The following is a 25,604-nucleotide window of genomic DNA, read 5'->3' on the forward strand; positions in this document are numbered from 1 at the left end:
AGACAGAGGAAAAAAATCCTAAAATCTGATCCAAACAGCCAAAACACGAGAAAAAGCTGAAAGTCTCATGTTTCCTGCTTTCAAAATGGAAGTGACAATAATCAAAACAATGTGGTACTGGCATAAGCATATAGTCCAATGGAACAGAAGAGATAAGAAATGAATTCATAACTTTTTATAGTAAAATGATCTTTGACAAAGATATCAAGATTATATAATGGGAAAAGATAGTTCTTTGACAATTGGACAGCCAGATGCAAAAGAATAAAAATGGTGTTTATACTACACCAAAAGTCAACTCAAAATAATCAGAGAGTAAATGTAAGACTAAAAACTGTAAAACTTCCAGAAGAAAACATAGGGAGAAACTTCAAAGCCTTGATCTTGGCAATGATTTTTTGACAAGTCACCAAAAGCACAGACAAGAGCAAAAATAGACAAAAGGGAGCATATTAAACTAAAGTTCTGCTCAGCAAAGGAAAAAAATCAACAGAGAAAAATTAATTTATATAATGGATGAAATATTTGTAAGCCATATATCTGGTCAGAGTAATTTCCAAACTATAAAGGTAATCCTACAACACAACAACAAAAAATTGAATGAAAGAAAATACCCTGACTAAAAAAAAAAAAAAACCAGAAAAAATGACTTGATAAGAGATTTCTCCAAATAAAATATACAGATAGCTAAAAGGTACATGAAAATGTGTTCAGTATTACTAACAATAGGAAAATGTAAATCAAAACCACAATGAGATATCACTTCAAAATTGCTAGGATGCTCATTATAAAAACCAGCAACAAAGAACAAGTATTGGTGAAGATGTGGAGTAACTGGAACTGTGTGTATTGTTGGTGGGATTGTAAAATAGCATAGCCACTATGGAAAACAGGATATAGGTTCTTCAAAAAATTAAAAATATAGCTGTCAGATGATACTGGATATTTTTTCAAAATAATTTAATTTTTTTCAAAATAATTTAAAACAGAATATCAATGAGACATTTGCACCCCTATGTTCACTGTAGCTGTATTCACAAATAGCCATGAGAAGGAAATAAACATTTACCAAGTGATAGGAAAGTAGGGAGCTCCTGTTCAACAGGCAGAGCATCAGTCATGTAAGAAGGAAAAATCCTAGAGGTCTTCCGTACAAATACATAGTGAACAATATTTGACTGCACACTTAAAAATGTGTTAGGAAGGTAGACTTCATATTGTATGTCATTACCACAATAATAAAAGTCTCCAATGAGGGCACTGCTAATCATTCAAAGAGATAAATATGAAAGAAAAAAGATTCTGAGAATTTTCCCACAAGAAAAATTGGGTAACAGAGAACATCACTGCAAGGGTTTAAGACACTGGTACTGATCAGTGGATCTGGCAGTACAGATGCCCTTGGTGTGAGGGAGGACAAAATGGGCAAGCAGCCTCTGAGTCCTGAGGCTGACAGGTCTTTACATTTGCCAGGGTTGCGAACTTTAACAAGTTAATTAACATCATAGAACTTTGGTTTCCTTGTCTAGCACATGAAAACAGTATTACCTAATTCTCAGGGCTGTTAATGGCATTTAACAAGATAATTCACCAAAAATAATTTTGTCAACATAAGGCTGCTACAAAGTAACACTCATTTCATGTCAGCTAGCATTGTGATAGTATAGTTAGCTATACTATTAAAATTATTACTTGCTATAAACCGATCGCACTGTTTTCAAAGGAGAGAGAAGGGAAGAGAAAACCAGGGAATCTTACTAATTTGCACTGATTAGTAAAAAAAAGATGAGAAAAAAGAATAAAGCAAAGCCCCTTTGAACTACAATCTCCTGGTCAGTCTGATTCCTACAGCTTTTTACCTCTAAAGAATCTTAGTGGTCTGCCCAGACTCTTTTCTCCCCTCCTTACCACCCACCCACCCACCCTTACCCTCTTCTCAGATCCTTTGCTTCCAATCCAAGTGCAAGAGATCTGTTTGCATTTTTACCTACAATGTCATTTGATTCTATAGCAAAATAAAAAGTTGTCAGTGAAAAGGAATGCTATAATTTGTGTCTATACAACACACTCAAGATTTCAAAGTTTTTAGCAAGTCTAGCACAAAGATGTCCAAATGTTTTCTCTGGCGATATTTTCAGAGGCTAAACTGTGATTAATAGCCCAGAAAGAACCCTTTGAAGCAGGATTGGTGACATCAAAGTCGTAATCCAGGGGTGGCAGGAGCTTTATAATGAGTGGGAAGCATTTTAACACATTTCAAAGGATTTACAGCATGAATAAACAATAGACCTCAGCAGATGCACCACACACACCTTTCAGAAACATAACCTATAAGAAGTTTCCATTTTAATTTAAATGTAAATACAGTGTTCACACTTCTTTCAGATGTTAAGCATTCTCAGTGCTTCACCCCTAGAAAGCCTCTTCAGCTAAGGATGCCTCATTGCCCCAAAGCACCCTCCTGTGCTTCCTGAAACTGTGACTACTGACGTGTGTCGGGAAAGAAAACGGAAGTCAGAGCAATCTAATGGAATTTATATCCTATGTGGGAACTGGGTTAAAAAAGAATCCGAAATGGAGCTTACAATGATCCCACACAATTTCTCTGGTTCCAGCTTAAAGGGAAAGAGACAAGTGGTCATGAGACAGCACTGGAACTTCCAAAAGATTTTCTGCCTGCTTAGAGGAAAGTAAGAGGTACTTTCATCTCTTGGAAAGTACCCAACACCCATGATTTCACCGTTAGTCACCTGAACTGCCCCAAATGACAGGTTACTATTTTAAATACTCATGCATAAAATTCAGCTTCCCTCTGCTGCCCCCTCTGGGTTTACAGGATTTGTTGCAAGGTTCTAGTGGTGCTAGCCGGTAGATACTCTTTTGAGAAATTTTTCTTGTTTAATCTTCCCCAATATATTAAATACGCTAATAACCAAATACAAGATTGAAAAGTTGTATTGAAATGGAAAAGATTTGTGTAAAATTATTACAAAGAGGAGATGTAAATAAAAAAATCCAATTCATCTGTTACCAGATTAAATTATCTAAATGAATCTAAAAATTTAAAACTGAGTAGCCTAGAGTTAGATTGGGTACAAAGAAATGAAATCACACCATAATATGATGGAACCTGTTTTGAGTCAAAAAGACTCCATCTTGTCTCTAACTGCCATGTTGAAACTTCTAGGCGAAAGTGAAACATCCAGACTCACCCATTTTTAGTGAGTCTGGCTACAAAGAACCAAAATCATCTGCTGATTATGATAGCACATTTCCACGCTGCAATCTTCCGTGTGAAGATTTTTGCCCACTAATCAGAAGCAGATAAATGAACTTAAGAACCAATCTACAGCCTCCTTGGTGCCCCAGAAGTTAAATTCTCTACACTATCAAACTATTAACCAGCCACTGAGGCAAGAGTTCACTTCCCAGCCAGTGAGCTAATCCACATGGTGCATCAGACCTCTCTATCTGCAGCCTGATTACATTGTCTACATAAAAATGATCTTGTGTTATTCCTATCTCCATTAGATGATGTTCTTCTTCTAGTATTTACTTATCCAAGCAAATTGATTTTTCACTACAGCAACCTCCCCATAGTCCCAACATCCATGGAAAACTCTTCAGTAGAAAATATCAACAGTTTATACCCAATGATCCTATGAATTCCTCATTTTACAATCCACCCTTGCTGTTTCTATCAATCATGGACTTACGTAATTAAGTTCTCTCACTTTGGAAGATCCACCTTCAATCAAACTTGATCTTTCAATAAATTTTGACCAATTTTCATTCTTTAAAACATTACCAAAATTTTAGAGGTAGTAAGTTCCCTTAACTACAATAAGCAATAAATATCACTTTGTCTTATCAACAGCTTACATTGGTAATGTACAGGATGTCAAGTGTTCTAGGCACATCTTTGCAAAAGGGGGAGGAACACTGAAAATGCCATACTCCCTGCCTCAACTTACACTCAGCCGCTTTGGACTACAACTCCCAGCAGGCCATGTCAGGCTTCCTGAATGGGGGACAGCTGCCAAGGAGCAATATTTAAAAGGATGGGGAGTGAAGGGGAGAAAGAGACATGTGAAGGAGAGACATGTAGAGATGCTTGGAAGAAACACATGGGTGAGAGACATATGGAGAACCTGTTCCTATTCCTTGACAGAAACAACAGTAGCTGTAACCTTGACCTCATATTGTGTGATGTATTTTGAATGTTGAATTTCCCCCTCTCTGGGGCCTGCCTAATCCCTCTCTTATAGTTCTTTGCCAAAGGGTGCTTTCAGTTCCAGTCTCAGTGACCTTCTTTGAGTCAAACCTGATTGGTTGGGCATTTGCCAATGAGCGAATGGCTAAACTGGGGGCTGTGGGGGGGGGGGAGAGGGAGGGAATTGGTGGGGAGGGTCTTACTGGGAATCTGTTATTTGAAATCTCTTCTTGTTCCTTTTCCTCTGTCTTTTTGTCTGTCTCTTTCACAAATGCATGTGCGCGTGCACACACACACACCTCAATTCTATTAAAAATCTTTCACACTGACTTCCTTTGCTTTTTTTGTGTGTGTGACTGGAACTCTTTTAAGAGTGTATACTCTTTAACACTTTGGGATGCCTGGGTCAGTTGCACACTAACATCAGACCTATGTCAGTGTGATATCTGCAACATTTAGAAATTCAGGTAACAGCACTGTAGCTAAAAAAAAAAAAAAAAAAAAAATGCCAAGGAGATACATTCAGTACTTGTGTAAGACATCTACAGTATTTTGTATGTTAAAAAATATTAGTGGACAACTAATACATAACAAAGGAGTTAAGAGCATAAGATAGGGTAAGAAAAGGCTGTTCAATAAGTGGTGTTAAGAAAACTGGACAGGCAAATACAGAAGAATGAAATTAGACTACTATCTAACATCATATACAAAAATTAACTCAAAATGCACCGAAGGCTTGAACATAATACCTGAAACCATAAGACACATAGAAGAATATATATGTGATAAGTTCTTTGACATCAGACTTATTGATGTCTCTGCAGCTGTATCTCTACAAGCTAGGAGAACAAAAGCAAAAATAAACAAATGGGACTATATCAAATTCAAAAGCTTCTGTACAAAGAAATTATCAGGAAATGAAAAGTGAATGGGAAAAGACATTTGCAAATCATAAATTAGGCAAGGAGTTAATAAACAAAAATTATTTAAAAAAAACTTATAAAATTCAAGAAAAATAATCCAGTTAAGAAATGGGCAAAGAGGAGTTAATAAACAAAAATTATTTTTAAAAAACTTATAAAATTCAAGAAAAATAATCCAGTTACGAAATGGGCAAAGAGGAGACACTTCTCCAGAAGAAACAGATGGCCAATAGGCACATGAAAACTAAGTAGGGGTGTGTGTGTGTGTGTGTGTGTGTGTGTGTGTGTGTGTATAAGAGAAAGACAGAGAGGGAGAATTTGTAAAAACATGAATGGACCTAGAGAGGATTGATTACATTAGATGAAATAAGACCAACAGAGAAAAATAAAATAAATACCATATGGCTCACTTATATATGATAAAGAGGGAGGGTGAAGGTGGGGGAAGAGGTGTGCATGGAAGAGTTCCCAGTACACTTAATGTGTCAAAAAGGATAGAAAATGTATTAATATAAGTAAAATGGATAATTTACCCACATATATCTATGTATATATATATAGAAGAGGTAGTTTTGAGAAGGGAAGAAATCAAGAGAAAATAGGAAAACAATCCAATGTCTCAGCTGATTTACTGAGGAAGGGTTCACAGCTATCAAATGCATTCTTTCTGAATCCACAACCTTGCCTTTAGTATGCACGTGGGAAATTCAAAGCCCAAAAGAAACTTTTTCCTTTTTTCTGTATTGACTTTTAATTGGCAGTTTTCTGATACCTTAAAGAATGTCTGCATAATAAACACCTTTAGACTTAATCTGTTTGAAAAAAGCTAAACTAATAGTTTCACTGTTTTTTCCTTCTTTGTTTATGGATGTAAACTACAATTTTAAAATTTATGTCTCAGAGATTTTAAAATTGAAGAACTGAGGGATAAAAAAACAGTAATAACTCATAATGAGGATGTCATCCCACCAACAACTGTGCAAAATCATCCCTATGCTTCCAGAAGTAACAAAACCTCCCTTTCTTAACCTGGTCAAAAACGAGCTGCACCTCTGTTTTCTGCATGTTATTGACATGTTGGTGGATTTATCAGCTTAATGTACCTAACTGAGAAGAATCTCCCTTTAGATAGAGCTAGGTTTAAAAAGTTCTAGGTATCCTCTACCTTCCTCACATATTTTGCTGGAGATTATTTGCAAAAAAACATGGCTGTCACATGATATGATATGTTTATAGAAGTCTGGAGCCTACACTGTTGATATCTGAGAAATTGACCCCCAGTCAGAAAAAAATGAAATCCACATACACATACCTGCCAGCACTCATCTGTCACTGACATTTGAAGCTCACTTTTTCCAGCTCAGAGCAACATACGTATACATAGAGTGATTTTTAGTAAAACTAGGGCTAGTCTTGGGATAAAACTGCAATTTAGACAAAGGATATAGTCACATTTCTCACACTCCTAGTGTTTCTATTTCTATTTCAGAAGCAGCAACATGGTTTTAATGTGTGTTTCCTCTCTATCTCAACAAACAATTCTTCTAGTATCCTTGCCTCACCTTTGAACTTTTCCAGGCATCACAGAACTCCATGGTCCCATCAAACCTCCTATATTACAAACTATCAGTGTTGCTCTACCCCTCTGAAAATTAATCCAGGTCTAATTTGTTAACGGTGATAAGTGTATTACTTCACTCAGGTGAGATGCTGGCAGAGCATCTGACATTTTAGGAACAAAGGAAAACTTTTATGAAATGATTCTATTGATTAGAGTCCAGGTAAGAAGGCTTCTTTGAAATATGTGCTCAAGTCATTCACATTTTAAAATAATGCATTAAGTATTCTCTGTCACTCTTACAATGATGAATAAAATATAGTTCTTTATGTTATGGAGAACACAGCCCAGAGAAGCTTTAGGGCTGTTAAGACTGACATATAACTTACTACAATTCAGAATGAAGAGTATTATAGTAAACCTAAATAAAGTGACAAGAAAGGACCAAAGACTAAGTTTTCTCAGAGAATGAGAGAAATTGAATGGTAGACAGTAATAAACCAGATCTTGAAGGATTAAGAGAAGTTCTCCAGGAAAGGAATTCTATCTGGAAGATGTAGAATGTTAAACTACAAGAGAGAACTTGAAAAACTCTAGAGACTTTGTAAATTCCCAAAGGCTTTCACTTTTAATGCTACATTTTAGGAGAGCATAAAAACATCTATTTTTTTACTCACACAAGAAAAAAAAAATATTTGCCTCTCCTACCAATGAAAATGTCAACTATGGAGGCAACTGCAGGAGGGGTAGAAAACATAGAAAAGGAAGGCTTTTTGCTATGGCATTCTTTGTGGCTGGTGGGACCATGAACAAAAATCTTTATTACTCTGCTCTTCTAGTGGCCTTTAGGTAGAGTCATCCATCTGTGTGGACAAAGATGGATTTAGTCACCCTTCTGCACCATCTTCTTTTCTCAAGTTTTGTGTGGCTTTCTCAGTCTTATTTGAAAATACATATTTAGCACAACTACTAATGAGCAAAAGTCTTAAAAAAAAATCTCAGATGGTTCAGGTAGTTGTACATAGAAAGGTTAACATTCCATAGTCTAAGAACACAATCCTAATTAAAATGCCCAGGCAGAAGCAAATAAACTAATTACTCCAGATAATCCCCCAAGTTTAATATACCTTATCTATTGATGGTAGATCAGTTATGTAATTTCCTGTGTGAAACAGTCTTATGTGTCCTTGTGTTTTAAATTAAGACTGAAAAAGCCAAAAAGAAAATGGTTCAGGAGGGTGATTGAATGCTTGGAACTAGAAACACTTCTTTGATTCTTCCTCTTAGCATGGAAGCAATGAAAAGGACATTAGACTGGTAGTCAAGATACCCATATTCTTAGCCCAGGTTAGCCACTGGCTTTAGATGACTTCTACTCACTTGCGTTATACGTCAAATGAGGAGTTAAAGTAAATCAATGGTCGTCAACCCATGCAGCATAGCATTTCTACCATGGCACCCACAGAGCTGGTCACTAATTTTGTAGCTGTGCAACTTTACCTAGATCAATGTCTAATGGTGTGGTGTAAGAGGGGTAGAACTTTTGTGACAGGGAACTACAAGGAACAGTATATTGGTTCAAAAATACTATCTGATACCTGTGGCCAGGAGATCCAAGAACTTTTACCATGAATGCAAATTAGAGAGCTAGTCAGAGCAGTAAAACTACTATTGAGGGCCCTCCCTGGTGGCACAGCAGGTTAAACCCAGCACTAAGAAGCTGAAGCCACTTCCGCATGAGTTCCATCCCTCCCTGCCCCGAAGGTGACCCATATGGCGAGGCAGACCTCTCCTGGCCCGCCCACTGCTCCCCTCAGCAGTGTATTTCAGTCAATCCGCCTGTTCTGTTCCCCACTCTATCTCTGGTGAATCCTCTCATTGCCCCTGCCCCTCTGGCCTGTACCACAGTCCTCTATGCAAAAATAAAAATGATAAAAAAAAATACTATTGAATAAGTAACATCAGGAAAAACGTTTGCAAAAACATATCTGACACAGAATTGTTATTACCCAAAATATAAAATTAATTATTGAAACTCAATGAGAAAATAATTTTTAAAGGGTCAAACTTTAACAAAAATCATTACCAAATAAGACATATAAATTGAAAAGCAAGCATCTGAAAAGATGTTTCACATCATATGTCATCAGGGTAATGCAAGACACCATCACACACCTATTAGAAAGGACAAAGTCCAGAATACTGACATCAAATATTGGCAGGAATGTGGAACAACAGGAACTCTTTCACTGCGATGGGATTCCCACAGTAATCAGTAATCAGTGCTGATACTTTGGAAGATAGTTCTGGACGTTTCTGACAAAAATAAATATATTCTTACCATAGTATGGCAAGGAGCATTTCATTCATTGGTATTTTCCAAAGGAGTTGAAAACATACACACACACAAAAAAGCCTATTGCCAAAAACTGGAAGCAGCCAAGATGTAGGTTGAATTTACCTTCTGTAGGTTGGATACACTAAGGTGTATCCAGAGAATGGACCATTACTCAGCTCTAAAAATAAATTCTCAAGTCTTTAAAAGACATGAATGAACCTTAAGTAGATATTAGTACATGAGACAATCTAAAAAGATTACATAGTATATGACTCCAACTATATGACATTCTGATGCAAAACTATGGAGAAAAAATGAACAGGACACTGAGAGACAGATGACTATGCAGAGTACAGGACAGTGAATATACTCTGTGCGATATGATAATGGTGGATAAAGTGTGGGACTGGATCTCCCCAAAGGGTTCAGATAGACTTTTTCATGTCCAGAGGCGGCTTGTTCCAATGTGTGTTACACTGATATGTAGAGCTAAGGTGAACTAAGGCCCTAAGGACCTCAAGAGAAAATGTTAAAGACTGCAGATTTAGGAATGTCTCTAAGAACAATCTTTTCATGGGTGAAACCTATATAAAGGCAGGGCCTACATGCAGAGTCAAGGTTTTGTTATCTGAAGCCATGCCCTCCTCATGATATAAAACTTCTTCCTCTCTCCTTGAAGTGCCCCTTCACATAGTATAAAAGAGTTCTCCGTGTGTAATTTATTAAATGGGGTATTTTTACCCTGAGAAACTGATGTTAATATATTTTTTTTAAGATTTATTTGTGCATACAGAACTGGGGTACAGGCCAGAGTTGCAGGGGCGGCGAGAGGCTTCACCAGAGACAGAGTGGGGAACAGAACAGGCAGATCGATGAAGTACACTGCTGAGGGGAGCAGCGGGCGGGTCAGGAAAGGTCTGCTTTATAGAACTGTGATACATTTCAAAAACTCCCTAAATTAAAGTCTTACCCCAGAGTTTGGATGCAATTATTTTTTTAAAGAATAAAATCTATTCAAAAATTAAAAAACAACAAAAATATTATTTCTCTGGTGAAGGAACTCTAGAAGCATCACAAAGTTCTATGCCAATTTTGGAAAATGTGGCTAGTCAGTGCACTTGTGTCTGAGACCTATTAAAACAACACAAATACTCTCTTATAATTATCTTTAGGAATTATTTGATTCCTTATAGAGATTAGAGACTCTTTGCATCCAAGCACTAAGTATTTTTATTCTCAATTATTAATAAAAAATATTACATTAACATCTGCTGTAAGACCTGTAAAATCCCCACACATAGCTGATACTTAAAAAACAGTTTATTAAAGACATTCCAAAGTACCAGAAAAATACTTTTAATGATTTATACCCTTGCCTTCTAAAGATGATAGTATCTAACACCTTTTGACAAACTTAAGTATATAGATTCTTCTTTCACTCATCCAAGAACACTATGCCTTGTTATCTCAAGGAGATAAGCAATTGACTGTGAACCGTTTTGCAGAGTTAGTATAGCACCAGGGATGAATAATAAACCTGAATGAAATAGTAATGATTTAAATGTTTCTAGAGAAAGATGTTCCTTGATGTAACATTAAGAGCTACCCAGGAATCTAATGTTAATTAGATTCACAGTGTTAACTGTGTCTTGTGACTCCTCACTGGAACCTGAACTCAATGAGAGCAGGCACTAAGTCTATTCTATTTACCACACTATATGCTTAGTGACAGTATGCGTATCACAAAGTAACTATTCAATAAATACACATGCACAGTAAATGAGTGAAATCATTCATTAAATTTTTACTCATGACATCCATTCAACAGGACATGCTCTAGAACTGCTCACCTTATTTCCCTCCATACTTTTTCAATTTTTGTTGGTTGATATACAGGTCATGCTCCTTTCAGACGTTTTATTCAAACTACTTCATTTGATGTCTAAATTGCACAGGTGACATGGGTAAATCTGTGAGTTCTTAAGTCAAACCTCCAGGGGTTTGTCTCAGCTCTCAGCTCTGCCTTCTTAGTATCTGGGTTTCATCATCCAGAGAACTAGATGAATGTTTACTAAGATTTGGGAATAAAATGTTCCTGTTAAATTTATAGTTAACTGAGTTTCAGTGGCGAGCAGAGATGCAGATGTTGGTGGTGTAGGGATTTGATTGGAGCCACGTGGAACCCTTGGAAGTCCGAGTCAGCCAAGGAAATGGTTTAAGCTGAATCACTGGACTCAGCTTAATGACTATTTTTTCAACATATGAGGTTTACAAAAAAGTTATTAATTTGGAATTCTGGTTAATCAGCATTTATAATTTTATGGAATATCTAATTTTCTACTGTCTTGTTAAAAGTTAGGTTAGATGAAAAGAAAATAAACTGAGTGTTTACAATTTGGGGACTTATTCTTTCCTGTTTCCCATCATATGGCACTATTTCTAAAACACAGAAAGCACAAGCTCTTAACAAAAGAAAAAGAAGGAAGGGGGTTGGATGGAGGGAACCCAGAGGATTACATTATAGTATTACCTACTACTTTAAAAAAAATCCATAAGATAAAGGTATAAATATAGAAATATATTTCACCCTGTACTTGTCCTTATACTCCAGATATGAAGAGTTAACAGCATTTAATACTAACATTTACTGAATGTCTTGAAATGGAATAGGTTCTGTGCTAAGTGTGTGAAATGCATGATTTAATATGACAAACTTGTAGCCATTAGATGTATAATTTAATATGCTGAGTGGAAAAGAAACTGAGGCAAAGAGACTCAAGTCTCTTGCTCAAGGTCAGATGTCAGCAGAGAAGCTGTTGTCATCTAACAACTGGGATGGCTTAATTCTGTGGTTAATTCAGGGTTTTTGATCATTTTCAAAGCAGACCACTGAGTGGGCTTGCTGCCTCATCAAACTATTTGAACCTAGTTGATTTTACATGATGTCTGGATTTTTTTGGTCATTTACACCCCAAACCAGGTCAACTACACAGTGATCCCTCTGAGTACCCAGCAGTCACTACTGCTGTGGCTTAGCCAAACTTAATCATCTGAGAACAGTTGTGGTTTTGAACTACCTTTGTGAAGCTCAAAAAATGGAGCCCCTCTACTAAATGTGAATCTCATGGTTTTCTTTTCCACTTCTAACTCTGAAGTTCAGTTAAGTGACATTTTGCTTAGTTTAGTGATGTCTCACATGTGCAACCCAGTAAAGTTCACAATTGTTACTTCACACAGCTGTGATTTACAGCTTCTCTTTGCACACAACACGTTGGCACCAGAGCAGAATGATTAACTTTTATATACTCCTAACATATGGGCCAGACTGTTAGAAGTTGGTCTTATGTGCTAAAGACAAAAATGCAGTTTTTATTAACATGACCCAAATTTTAGGGGAAAAAAGTGCTCAGTTGTGATCCAATTCTAAGCAGAAAGATAATTATAATTATAATGGCTTTCTTCTAATTCATTTGATTTGAAGTGCCTGAAGTTATCTTTTAGTAAGGGAGAGGGGAAAACCTGAGAGTCCCATTATTAGTGATTTTATAGTGAAGTGAACTAATAAACTGTAAATGGCCTTGAGATTTTTTTCTCCAATGAGAAATGAAATAACAGCAATAACCTTTCATCTTAAATGGGAACATATTTCTTTTCTATGAAGCTGGCAGAAAGAAGAATTTATTCCTTTTACATTTCTGACCATTTGAAAAATCAGAACTGCCATACTTGCTATCTTCACAGGATCATTAAGAAATAAAACAAAATGTCTTTAAATTGAACTGCCACCTAAAAATGTAACGTACATTCACTGTCACATTTAGGAAATGTGAAAGAACTATTGAAATGTGTTGGGGAAAGAAAATGGGTGTGATTTACAACAGATATTAATTTTTCCAATATTAAAGTCATTATCACAACTCATTATTGAAGCTTATTTTAATTTTTCTTTTTCAAGAACATAATAGCAACAAGTTTCCAGATCTGGAAGAACATGCAAACTTTTGAAAATGGATTTAAGACGAATAAAGGACTGCCTGGAAAACAGTCTCAGCATTTGATCAGTATTGCTTCAGCGGGTTTCACCTGACTCATCACCATCAAGATACTTTGCACAAAAAGCATCTTACTGGGTTGGAAACCCTGTATGTAATGTTCTCTTGCTATTTCTGCAGTAAGATACCTATTGGATTTTCATAGTATCCCTACATTTCTTAACCATGGAAATCTCTTATTTATAGCATACCTTTTCACTTCCCATAAACCTGTGTTTCATAAAACATACTTATGGATAAACCCTGCTTTTGACATTAATATGGAACTATCCTATCTTTGCAATGAAAGCCAAGGAACTCTTAAAAAGCTTGTGCTGGAGGGCCCTCCCTTGTGGCACAGTGGGTTAAAGCGCAGCACAGGGAAGCTTAAGCCACTTCCGCATGAGTTCAATTCCCGCCTGCCACATGGCGCGGCAGACCTCTCCTGACCCGCCCGCTGCTCCCCTCAGCAGTGTACTTCGTGGATCTTCCTGTACTCAGCTCTGTCTCTGGTGAATCCTCTCACCCTCCGCATGTCTGGCCTGTACCCCAGTTCTGGACTTCTGCCTGTTCTGTATCCCGCTCTGTCTCTGGTGAGTCCTCTCACCCTCCTTCATCGATCTGCCTGTTCTGTACCCCGCTCTGTCTCTGGGGAATCCTCTCACCCTCCGCATGTCTGGCCTGTACCCCAGTTCTGTACGAATAAATAAATAAATCTTAAAAAAAAAAAAAACTTGTGCTGGAACTTTGCAAAACAAGGCTTCTCTCACACACTGATAAATAGCTTGAAGTCAAATCTAAATGCAGTAAAATTTTATTTTACTAAGAAACAAGAATTTATTTTCTTTGAGAGGACCAGCACGAAGGGCTCTTTGGCAATTTTGCACTATCTCTGACAGCAGAATGAGGCAATTCTATAGAAGGCCTATTCAAGATGGTGGCTCCTGAACACATTGACTATGGCTAGTCCAAATTCAGATATGTGATAAGTATAAACTATACATCAGACTTCAAAGATTTACCACAGAAACAAAAACCCACAGCAAAATGAGACAATAAAAATTACCTCGATCATTTGTATTAATTATCACATTATTTTTATATAATTGAGTAAAGACATTATTAAAATTAATGTGATTTCTTCAATACTCTGAATTTTTGTGACTCCTCCCAAATTCATATGCTAAATCCTATTCTTCAGTGACAGTATGTGGAGGCAGGGCCTTTCAATAGTGATTAGGAAATCTCATGAATGGTATTCATGCCCTTACAAAGAGACCCCAGAGAACTTCCTTGACCATCTGCCATGTGAAGACACAGCAACAAGACAATAATCTATGGTCAAAGAAGTAGGTTCATCAGATACCAAATCTGCTGGTGCCTTGAGCTATGACTTCTCATCTTCTAGAACTGTGAAAAAGAAATTTCTGATGTATATAAGTCACCCAATTCACAGTATTTTGTTACAATAGTCCTTATGGACTAGGACCTTCTGATTCTTTTTACTTTTTAAAATGTGGATAATAGAATATTTTACATCACACTGGACAATAAGGTGCAAAAGATCAATGAGCAAAAGATAGGTGATAGTGTTCAAACCACAGAAACTCAAGACTGAAGGTTTGGGCTAGAGATATTAGGGGCCAGTCTAATCAGTCTCAAGATTCTTCGTGCAAGCCCCTCACTTTGTAGGTGGGAAGCTAGTTCAGAGAATCAAACCTGCCAAATGATACAGGTCAATCTCCACCTATGCCCTGATGTTCAGGGTCCTCTCAAGCTGATGAGTTAGAAGTAACAACTAGAAAACTTATAAAAATAAAATAAATATTTAATGTGCTTATATTTAAACAAAAAAAAGAAAACAATGTATGAAAAATGCATACTTGAAATCTAAAGGCATGGGGGAGGGGGCGATAGGAAAAACAAAGAATTTCAAGAGGTAGTCTTCTGTTGCCTCTCCTACCCTGACCTTTCTCCTCCCCAGCTTCAACCACAGCATACACATTCTGCATGGAACAAATTTAAGAAAGAAAATCAAAGATTTTTTTTAAGATTTATTAATTTATTCATACAGAACCTGGGTACAGGCCAGAGATGCGGAGGGTGAGAGGATTCACCAGAGACAGAGCAGGGAGCAGAACAGGCAGATTGACAAAGTACACTGCTGAGGGGAGCAGCGGGAGGGTAAGGAGAGGATCTCCTCCGGGGCAGGTGGGAATCGAACTCATGCGGAAGTGGCCTAAGCTTCTTAGTGCTGTGCTTTAACCCGCTGCACCACCAGGGAGGGCCAGAAAATCAAAGATATTTTTACAGACAAAGGGCTGAAAATTATTAATAAAGGGAGAAATAAGAAGATTTGGAGTTTCTCCTGGAACTATCCAGCTATTGCCTGGACCCTCTATTTCCTCTCCTCACCTGCTAAAGGGCAGTATCTAGCCTCTTAGAGAACTTTACAGAAGCGGCAGAGGTCTTTCAACCAGTACTCCTGCCCAGCTGTGGCAGTCATGTAAGGGAGAATGCTCATATATCCACTACAGCCCTCAGGGTGGCCACATTTAGGAGCCAACATGTGGATCTTGTGCTTCTCAGTCTGTGTTTCAGTCACATGTGTGCTCTTTGCTTCCGGGAAAGTTCCCACCTGCTTCACTCCAGCCCAAAAGGAGACAGGCTATTGATTTCAAATGCTGGGTGTAATTGCAATTTACATCGGTGGTCTTAGAGCACCTGAGTCCTAACAAGGTTCACATTTACCCCTCTAGTTCTAGATGTAATTCCAACTCTCTGTATTTCACAACTTCTTAAAATGGACTTCTTAAAATAGACTGGTGGTTTTAAGCCCAGCACCACAAATCATAGGATAATCCACACTTCTTATGTATTTCAACTTTTCTGGAGATGGCCAAGAAAGTCTGTTCACAGCTGTCTGTCTGCCTGAATGGACAGACTTGACTTAACATTCCTGAGTGCCCAACACCTCTCAAGGAACTAGGAGCAGGAGTCAACTAAGTAGGCGTAACTTGTATTTATAAACTTACACACTAGTGATGCTGGGAATTTCACCCAACCCACAAAGAAAACTACCTGGAAAAGGTGATTTTGTACTTTTTTGGAAAGAGAGGGAAAAAAAGATTTGGAGGCAAGGAAGGGGTAGAGGAAGGTGTGGGGATGACAGTGCATATGAGGGAAAGCAATCACTTCAGACAGCAGAACAAGGAGGTATAAAGCTTGTTAACAGGCTGAACAATGTATTCTGTATATAAATTAAATAGAAGACATGGTCTTATAGAACTTATAATCTTCTCAGATAGGCAAGATGGTTGCATGAGACTTAACTGCATAGCTAAGTAAACCAAAGACTCAATTGTATAGCTCTATAAATCTATAGATTTATTTCTGTATTTTTTATTGAGGTAACACGGGTTTAACTACACTGTGTATGATCCAAAAATAAAGGTTCACACCTCTTCAAATGTCCATTACCACAACTCATCCACTGCCAAGGCACTCAGAGTCCATCTGCCTTTGCTCTGCACCCTCCCACTTCCCGTGAGATAACCTCAGTTCTAATTGTAGGCTGTTGAAAATGAGAAGCTAAAAAAACTAACAGTGGCTATTATTTACAGTGGAATGCTATTATTCCCAAGGCACCTGCCCTGATCCTGAGGTCAGACTCAAACTCTTACTACTTCAAGAGGAATCCTCATAGTCATATCTGCAAAAAGTTTTGTGGTTCTTTGTGCCTTATAACTGAAATTAGTGTACTGAGGTATGTAGATTCATTAACAAGAAACAGGATCTATGGATATAAAATGATGAATACATTGAAATTTTCACAAGGGTAGCGAAGAAAAGTGGATTTGGATAAAATTTCTGAAGGAAGTGAAGAGGCTAGCCATTGATATGCCTTGAGAAAAAAATGCTCCAGCTAGAGGAACAGCAAGTGTAGTGCCCTACATAAACACAGCTAACCTTGGACTAAGATGAAGACTGAATGTATTCCCCCTCCAAGATGAGGAGTGAAAGGATGACTTCTCTCACTACTTTTATCACATTATTCACACTATCTGGAAGACTTGGCCAGTAAAGCAATAAAAAAAGAAAAAAAAAGAAAATATGTAAAAAAATTAAAAGGAAATCCCAGGGGATCTACAAAAATAAAAACAAAACAAAACAAAAACTCCTAGAACTAGTAAGTGACTTTAACAAAGTTGTAGGAAACAAGGGAAAGCCCCACAAATCAATTATACTTCTATATATTAAGCAATGGCCAACTAAAGCCAAAATTATCCCCAAAATTTAACAATTATGTTCCAAAAATTAAATACTTACATGTAAATCTAATGGAACACATATGAGATCAATATGCTGATAGCAAATAAATTAAAGAAGATTCAAATTTAAGGAGACATTCCACTTCAAGGATTGAAATATTCGACACAGCAAAGATGGCAATTCACTCCAAATTGAGCTATAAATGCTATGTAATTAGAATAAAGTTCAAGCAGGATTTTTTTTTATAGGTGTTAGGTAGTTGTTTTTAAAATTTGTATGGACAAGCAAGAAACTGAAATAGTCAAAACCATTTGGAAAAAAAAAAATTAAAGCTGGCCCTCCCTGGTGGCGCAGCAGGTTAAAGCACAGCACTGAGAATCTAAAGCCGCTTCCGCATGAGTTCGATTCCCGCCTGCCCCGGAGATGACCACATGGTGTGGCAGACCTCTCCTGACCCGCCCGCTGATCCCCTCAGCAGTGTACTTCATCTATCTGCCTGTTCTGCTCCCCACTCTGTCTCTGGTGAAGTCTCTCACCGCCCCTGAGCCTCTGGCCTGTACCCAGTTCTGTATGCACAAATAAATAAATCTTAAAAAAAAATTAAAGCTTTTAAGACTTACCATAAAGCTACAAAAATCTAGATAGTGTGACATGAGTGAAGAGTTAAATACAGAGATCAGTCTAACAGACCCACACAAATATAACTAATTGATTTTTGACAGATGCAAAAGCAATTTAATAGAGAAAAAATAATCATCTCAAAAGTGATTTGAGAGTAACTGGACATAACTGTAAGGAAAAAATGAAACTCAGCCTCAGTTTCATACAACTAACTCATAATGGGTACTAGATCTAAAAGTGTTATGTAAAAATATTGCCTCAGCATCTAGTCACACCCAGCTCCATACAGACTCCTAGTTTTCTCCACTCAGTCCTAAACACCCTGCCCAACGTGTCCCTGCTCTCCCTGCAGCAATTCAGAGCAGCCCAGGAGTCCCCACAAGCTCTGCAGCCTGACATCTTTTCTCCATCTTGCTTCTCTCCTCACCCAAGATTCTTTCCTCAAGTCCTAAGCACTTAATCATCCTACCGTCACCTCCCTTTGTTCTGGCGGAGCAGACCCTGCTTAGAATGTCTCATTACTCCTAGATGACTCAATATTCTCTAGTTTTCCATTAAAAAAAAATCTCTTAGGCTCTCCTTGGGGGCACAGTGGGTTAAAGCAGAGCACTGCAAGCGATCTGCAGCTACTTCAATGGGAGTTCCATCCCCGGCCGTAGAGGTGATCCACGTGGCAAGGCAGACCTCTTCTGTCTTGCCCGCTGCTCCCCTCAGCAGTGTACTTCATTGATCTGCCTGTTCTGCTCCCCACTCTGTCTCCAGTGAATCCTCTCACCTCCCCTATACTTCTTGCCTGTTCTGTAGGCATAAATAAATCTTCAAAAAAAATCTTTTAAAAGCCTTTTTTCTTTTGAAGATTTATTTATTTATGTATACAGAGCTGGAGTACAGGCCAGAGGTTCAGGGGTGGTGAGAGGATTCACCAGAGACAGAGTGGGGAGCAGAACAAGCTGACTGAGGAAGTACTCTGCTGAGGGGCGAAGCAGGCCGGTCAGGCAGGGTCAGGTGATCCACATGCCGCACCATGTGGATCACCTCAAGAGTGGGCGGGGATCAAACACATGTTGAATTGGCTTCAGCTTTTTGATGCTGTGCTTCAACCAGCTGTGCCACCAAAAGAAGCCTTTCTTATTTAAGAGCAGTCTTCCTCAAGTTGACCCATAATATTTACCCGAATTCTTCCCAGTATAAACACTGTGCTTATAATGCTCTCTCCCATTTACTGAGTAACAAGCCTATCCATAATTTTTTATTTCATCCATTATATAATTTAGGATTGGCTACTTTCTATCCATGATTGTTCTGACTTGAATTTTCTTTAATTCCTTCTAGAAAACACCTACATACAGTGTTACAGGTAAATAGATGCTAAATATAGAAACCTCTATTGGCTGGAATATACATCCAAATTCAAAAGAGAAAGAATCAGGCCACCCCCCTTCCCAAGGCTCCCTGACAGAGTTGGCTCAGGTAGAGCCTCTATTTCAAGAAGAGCCAAGCACTGTCCATATTGGGACCCTAAAAATTTATCACTTGGTGTAGTTCACCCTGTCAGCCCATTTGCTGAACTGCCAAAAACAGAGGAGCAATCCTAAATGGAAAATGAAAAACCCTGAGAGGGTCTATTAAGATCTAAATACTGCATTTTGGGAGTTACAGAATCAAGCAAAGATAATCAGCAATATGTATTTTTATACGAAGATGTAATATTGCTCTTCAGATACAATGTGGGAGCTCATCTCCTCTCCTTCCCCAGCCAAATAAAAAGGGAGACAACTGAAATCAAGATAGACTTTACTGTTATTTTCTCAAATCAAATTCCAAAGGGGACACCTGAAACCTCAGGGAGACTTCAATGGAGACAAAACTTACAGATTCTTATGCAAAACCAAACACTGAGGTTCAGAGGATGATCCCTGTTCTCCTTTTCTTTTGTTTGTCTAGTTTCTCCTATGTTCTAACTCCTTTAAAACCCCAAGCCACTATTTGGAAGTCAGAATTCACAATTCAAAGACAAAAACGGATTTTCAAGTTCCTTTTGAACCCCTTCTACTTTCTTCCCAAGCTTTTTGAACTTTTTTCTAGTTTACTAGTAGTTAAGTGCAACATTCCCCAAACAGTAAAGTATGTCATGAAACCTTGTTATAATGTCTTCCTGTAATAGCTCATTCAGTTTGAAAAGCCCTAACTGAAGGATTAGAAAGCAGTTACTGCCACATCAAATATTCACATACAACGTCTTCAGAAGATTTCCTACCCAAAGGGAAGAGTTACAAAGAAAATTTCACCATAACTGGAGGGGACCACTTGCAAGTTAAAGAGTGATTACAAAAGTATACAGAAAGACAGAATCTGGCCATGGCTGCCTTAGTTTACCTGATTACCATTAAGGATCTTGGAATGAGACAGACACAGGTATCTCCTCCCCCAGGTATAGCTGTGTGAGAGCAGAAGGGACAGCTAGTAAGGGCATCAGACACCTGTGAGGAACTGACAAACCTGGCATTCAGGATTTTACTCCCTTCTCTTTTAACCTTTCCATCTTTGGGACATGTACAATATGAATATAGAGGGAAGTATGGGAAAAAGAAATGCCCACTAGATTATGATTTTACACAAATATACAGAGGCTCATCCTCTTAAAGTTGATAAGAGATTGACCAAGGACAATATTCCTAAGTTAATACCCTCTAATGAATTTTTCTCTGCCCTACAGTCCAGAGGAGGCTGACTTAAAGGACAGGAGCTGCCCTCATACCTATGTTGGAAAGCAAAGTGTAGCAGCACTCTTGTGACTAGGAATCCTTGACCAAAACTAGGCAGGAAAGTGTAGGTAAGGAAATTAAAAGGCTTTCTTTGCATCTTTGCAATTTAAGACATTTTTTTTCCTATCGTTGGGGGAAAATGATGTTAATAGAATGCACATACACAAAGTTGTGCAAAACTTAGTACAACATAAAGAGTATTATAAAGAAAACATCCACGTACCTACCAAGATTAGGAGCCAGGGCACTGCCAGCATCCCTTAGGGGGCTTTCCTCTTGAGTTTGAGGAGTCCGACATTGAACCTGTTTTCGAAGTTTGAGGCTACTAGTCTCCAAGACTTCCCACCTTTGGCCTTTTTCCTTCCACAGTAGTTCATCCCATAAAAGAATTATGTAAAGTAACTAGCCTAATATCTATGCTCGCCAAACAATTATTTGAGGGTTAAGCAATATAAGTAAAACTTAATATGACCAAATAAATGGCTTGTCATGCACCAAAATTATTAGCATGGTCTTCCAAAATAGCAACATGTGTGGAGCCTTACTCCAGCCCAAATGCAGAGAGGGACAGCCACATCTCCCTCAATAAGGCACACCTGCCTAAAACAAACACTTGCAACTTCAGCAAAAATAGCACAACCTATTTCTGTCCAGTAAGTTTTCTCACCTCCAAAGGCTGCAATGTAATAAAGCCAAATATACTATGGATGTTCTAAAATTTGGAAGCTCAATAAATATAATGACCTCCAACATAAGATGCACAATCTCTTTAGAGCTGAGGTTTGAGAGCAAATATCACCAACATAAGGTGATTAATTACTGTCTGATTCTAGACAGAAATTGATGGTAGACATAAGTTACTTGGGGCAAGATTATGAAATCCTTAGCTCTATATCTCCTTTGGCTGTCTAAACTCCTTTTTATTAGAACTTATTCTATAAATTTTTGTTGATCCAAGGCATTGTTACATGAATAATTTCAGGAAAAAAAACAGAATCATACTGACTCATTTTGATGTTTATTCATGGTTTCTTAATTATATTCAAAGTGCAGAGAAAATAAATGTTAAGATTTCATAAGAAATTATTATGCATGATAAAGGACTCAGGAACACAAGGATGGCTGTCAAGAAAACATGTTTGTTTCTTGTCTTATATTTCACTTTTGTTTTCTGAAAGTGATGTGGAGTAGTTTCAAGTCAACATTTAGAAAGAGCTACAAGACAGGAGGAAAATAAAAAAGCAGACAATTTCTCTTTGTTTCCATTCACCCATTATTGTGGCTCTGGGTAATCACATAGGGCAAGCAGAAGGCTCACTGCAGAGCCTGGTTTCTTGCATAGTGCCACCTAGTGTCCCATAGGCTGTGAGCTTATTTTTGTTTTGCCAAGTTTGAAAAATTATAAATTCCAAACTTGTGGACAGATTTGACAAGTTGTTACTCATATTTATGGGACAGTGTAAATGCCAGCTGACAAATCATTTGCATAGATTTTATTTCCATGAGTACATCTCCTATTATGCAGTGTCAGCGGTCTGCACAAAAGCTGCCTAATGAGTGTAAAACTGTGTCTGGAAAGGTATCACCAGTCCTGTTCCTGCCCATGATCTGCTGGGAGCTGACTAAGAATCAGATCCTGGTTGTGCCTGAGGAAGGTCTATATGAAAAGGGACTCAATTTCTTTGGGTTAAAGGCACCTGTTTGAAGAAAGTTAAGAATCTGGTTTCAACTTCTCTTCTAAGTTAAAATGAAGCAAAAGTTGCAGGCTATGATTTTGTTCTTAATTAGATTTTTTTCACTCCTCTGCCTGTTGCTAAAAGTCAGACCTAAAAGCCTCTCTAGTGTGCAAAAGGTCCCACAGTATGTTCAAGGGCTAGTGATTTCAAGAGAGAAATGGAAAGAAAAGGAAATTATGAACAATGAAGAAACTCCTCCTCCTCCTTACTTAAAAGCATATGCACAACTGTTTCCAGGCAAAGCATTAAAAATATAAAACTCTTGATTGGAGAGCTGTGAGTATATCTGGTGACTGTTCAGTCAAAAGCAGCAGAATCCCAAGTAAATCAAAGGAGTAAGATCCAAGTAGACAGGGAAATTTTCTTCTTTGACCCGAGCTTCCTGCTTTTCTGGCATGAGGAAGACTCAGTAACCAAAGAGAAGTTGACTGTATGTAGACAGTGGGCATATACATGGGACAGTGATACACCTGTTCCAAATTGATAGCAGAATGGTGAGCTGAGTCAACAAATGAGTGGAAGTTAGACCAGATGACCTCTGAGCAGCCCATGATTGAATGACCTTGATTGTCCATGAGCCCTTCACTTGGAACCATACAATATAAAAATAATCTTCTCAATAATTCTAGGTAAGTTGAAACTACTTTCAAGTTAATAAACTAGCAATAATAAATGGTCTTCTAAATGGAAGGATGAAAATGGACAGGCAGAAAAAATTAGAAGTCTAAGAGTTGATGCTATGGAAGTGCTTATGTGGTGTGTACACACACATAGGTGTATATATATGCAATTTAATAGCACATCACAAGTATATACGTGCAATTACATACATTATGATATGCAATTAAACTGCAAAAGAAATACTTTTATTGAACTTAATTGGATAGGTCTTTATTCCTGCTTAAAGTTCCAAGAGCAGCCCTCCCTGGTGGCACAGAGTGTTAAAGCACTGCACTGAGAAGCTAAAGCCACTTCAGCATGAGTTCGATCCCTGCCCCGGAGGTGACCACATGGCACTGCAGACCTCTCCTGACCCGCCCGCTGCTCCCCTCAGCAGTGTACTTCGTCAATCTGCCTGTTCTGTTCCCCACTCTGTCTCTGGTGAAGCCTCTCACCACCCCTGAGCCTCTGGCCTGTACCCCAGTTCTGTATGTACAAATAAATAAATCTTTAAAAAAAAAAAAGTTCCAAGGTTCCAAGTGCTAGCAATGAAGCCTTGCTACATTAAGCCACTCATTGGAAACTCTGGCAGGGTTTCTAGAAGCTTCAGGCTAGGGCTATCAGGAGCATTCCAAGTACCTGTTCTGGTCAAAGGGATTGAGAAGAGTTGCTGAAGAAGCTTGTTCTCCGATGTTCTCAGGACTACAACCACATCAGCAGGAAGGGTATCTCTGTTTTTCTCAAGAACCCCAGAAGCATCATATAATACCTGCAACATCAGCAGCAAGTCACACATTAGCCAATACTGTCCATTGCTGGCAATATCGGCAAGTCATCTGAGCTCATTAACCAACCTCTGCATAAAATTTGTCTTGGAGCAGCCATCCTTTTAGATCCAACACACCAGATAAAGGGCAAAATTGTAAGTTTTGGCAGGTGAGTTTAGCCTAGCTTCTTGTTCAGTTGTACTTTGAAGAATATATCAGGATAATTATACTCAATATACTCACTATAGAAATTTATCTAGTACTCACTATATGTGAAGTTCCCATTCTATGAAGTAAACACCACTATCTCCACTTTACTGGTGGACCATCAGAACTTTAGATAGAGGCTGAATGGTATGACCATGGTTGTATACTGTAGCAGTGGTGGGCATGCATCCAAAACTAGGAAGTCTGGCTCCATGGTCACTATACTCTCGTTATTGCCTAAGGTGTCCATGGCACCTAGTGATTGCTCAGCGATGCTAAGCAATTCTCAATTCCCAGACCAGAGGGTACTTAAGTCAGTGAAAATTTTAATGAATGTTCCAGAGAAATAAGCATTGAGTTGCAAAAGAATTGAGGAAAAGTTACAGAGCCCAGAAAGAAATCCTTTTTTTCTGCCCAAATTTAAGAAAGGAGAAAAAGGGGTAAGTTATAGGAAATATGTGTAAAAGGAGAGAGACACAGAGGTGCAGAGAAGAAAACAGAAATGGAAGGCAAAAAAGACAGGTAAAGTTGAGGAAACAAACAGGTATCTTAAAGAAGGAAGAGATAAATAGCGATTAGACATGAATACTAAGATAAATGAAACATTATCTGATTGCAATAATTTATATCATTATCTTTAAAATTTTTGACAGTGTAGTAGTTCTCCCTGTAGGTGTGTTCACTGTAGCACTCCCACCACCAAAGTTCCTATAGTTCTCCACCACAGTCCATGGTTCATTAAAATTTCTAAGAAAGATCCATAAAGTTTACCATATGCACTACATGGCAAGAAAAAGAACTACTTTTACTTGCATTAGAGTTGCCTTCAACAACTCTCCAACTGGGCAAAGTTAATTTCAATGTCATGATATGAATGTGAAAAGTAATTTCGATGAGTCTTAAATCAACAAAATAATCCAAAATGCTTTTTGTTGAATTCCTACTCAGTTTTTAGACCCATCAGAAGCAACTAGGCATAAATCAAATGACTCCTTTGAGAGTAACTTGAGTGTGAGCTCTTGGTTACAAGACTAGAGGATTTTCTACATCAATCACTGATCTCCTTCAAAAACATGCAATTGAGACCCAGTCACAGTATAAGAAGTGGAAATTTCAGTTAACACTGTAAAAACGGCATCTAGACAATGAAGAGAATATTTTCCCCTTTTCATGGTGCCCTGTAGGCACATACTTCAAGTGCTAAAAATTGAGCCCCACTGTTTTATTAAGCTCCCCCACCACCTACACGTCTCCAAATGAATTTAAAATGTGAACATTCACCACTAAACACCGCCAACACGGTAGTATGTTTTCTCTCTGGAGAGTTGTCACTTTGAGACTAAACCTCAGGTGAGAAGTAGATGTTAGCTCTTCAGGCCACCCGAATGAGAAATTATTTCTTTACCAGTCATTTGATTTATGCCTACTTGCTTCTGATGGGTCTAAAAACTGAGTAGGAATTCAACAAAAAGCATTTTGGATTATTTTGTTGATTTAAAACTTTCTCCAAGGG

General features: G+C 38.0%; 1 protein-coding gene across 1 annotated transcript in view; it reads right to left on the bottom strand.

The window, feature by feature from the left end:
• The window catches only part of MYO3B (myosin IIIB), a 354,102-nt gene that overhangs the window by 152,271 nt on the left and 176,227 nt on the right, over positions 1-25,604 (bottom strand). Inside the window, exon 22 of the mRNA XM_012725499.1 lies at positions 23,757-23,886. Within this exon, the coding sequence (XP_012580953.1) occupies positions 23,757-23,886 (130 nt within the window). The remainder of the gene's footprint in view (positions 1-23,756; positions 23,887-25,604) is intronic.

Source organism: Condylura cristata, unplaced genomic scaffold (assembly GCF_000260355.1).
Source record: "Condylura cristata isolate star-nosed mole 26May11 unplaced genomic scaffold, ConCri1.0 scaffold00002, whole genome shotgun sequence".
In the NCBI taxonomy this organism is placed as follows: Eukaryota; Metazoa; Chordata; class Mammalia; order Eulipotyphla; family Talpidae; genus Condylura; species Condylura cristata.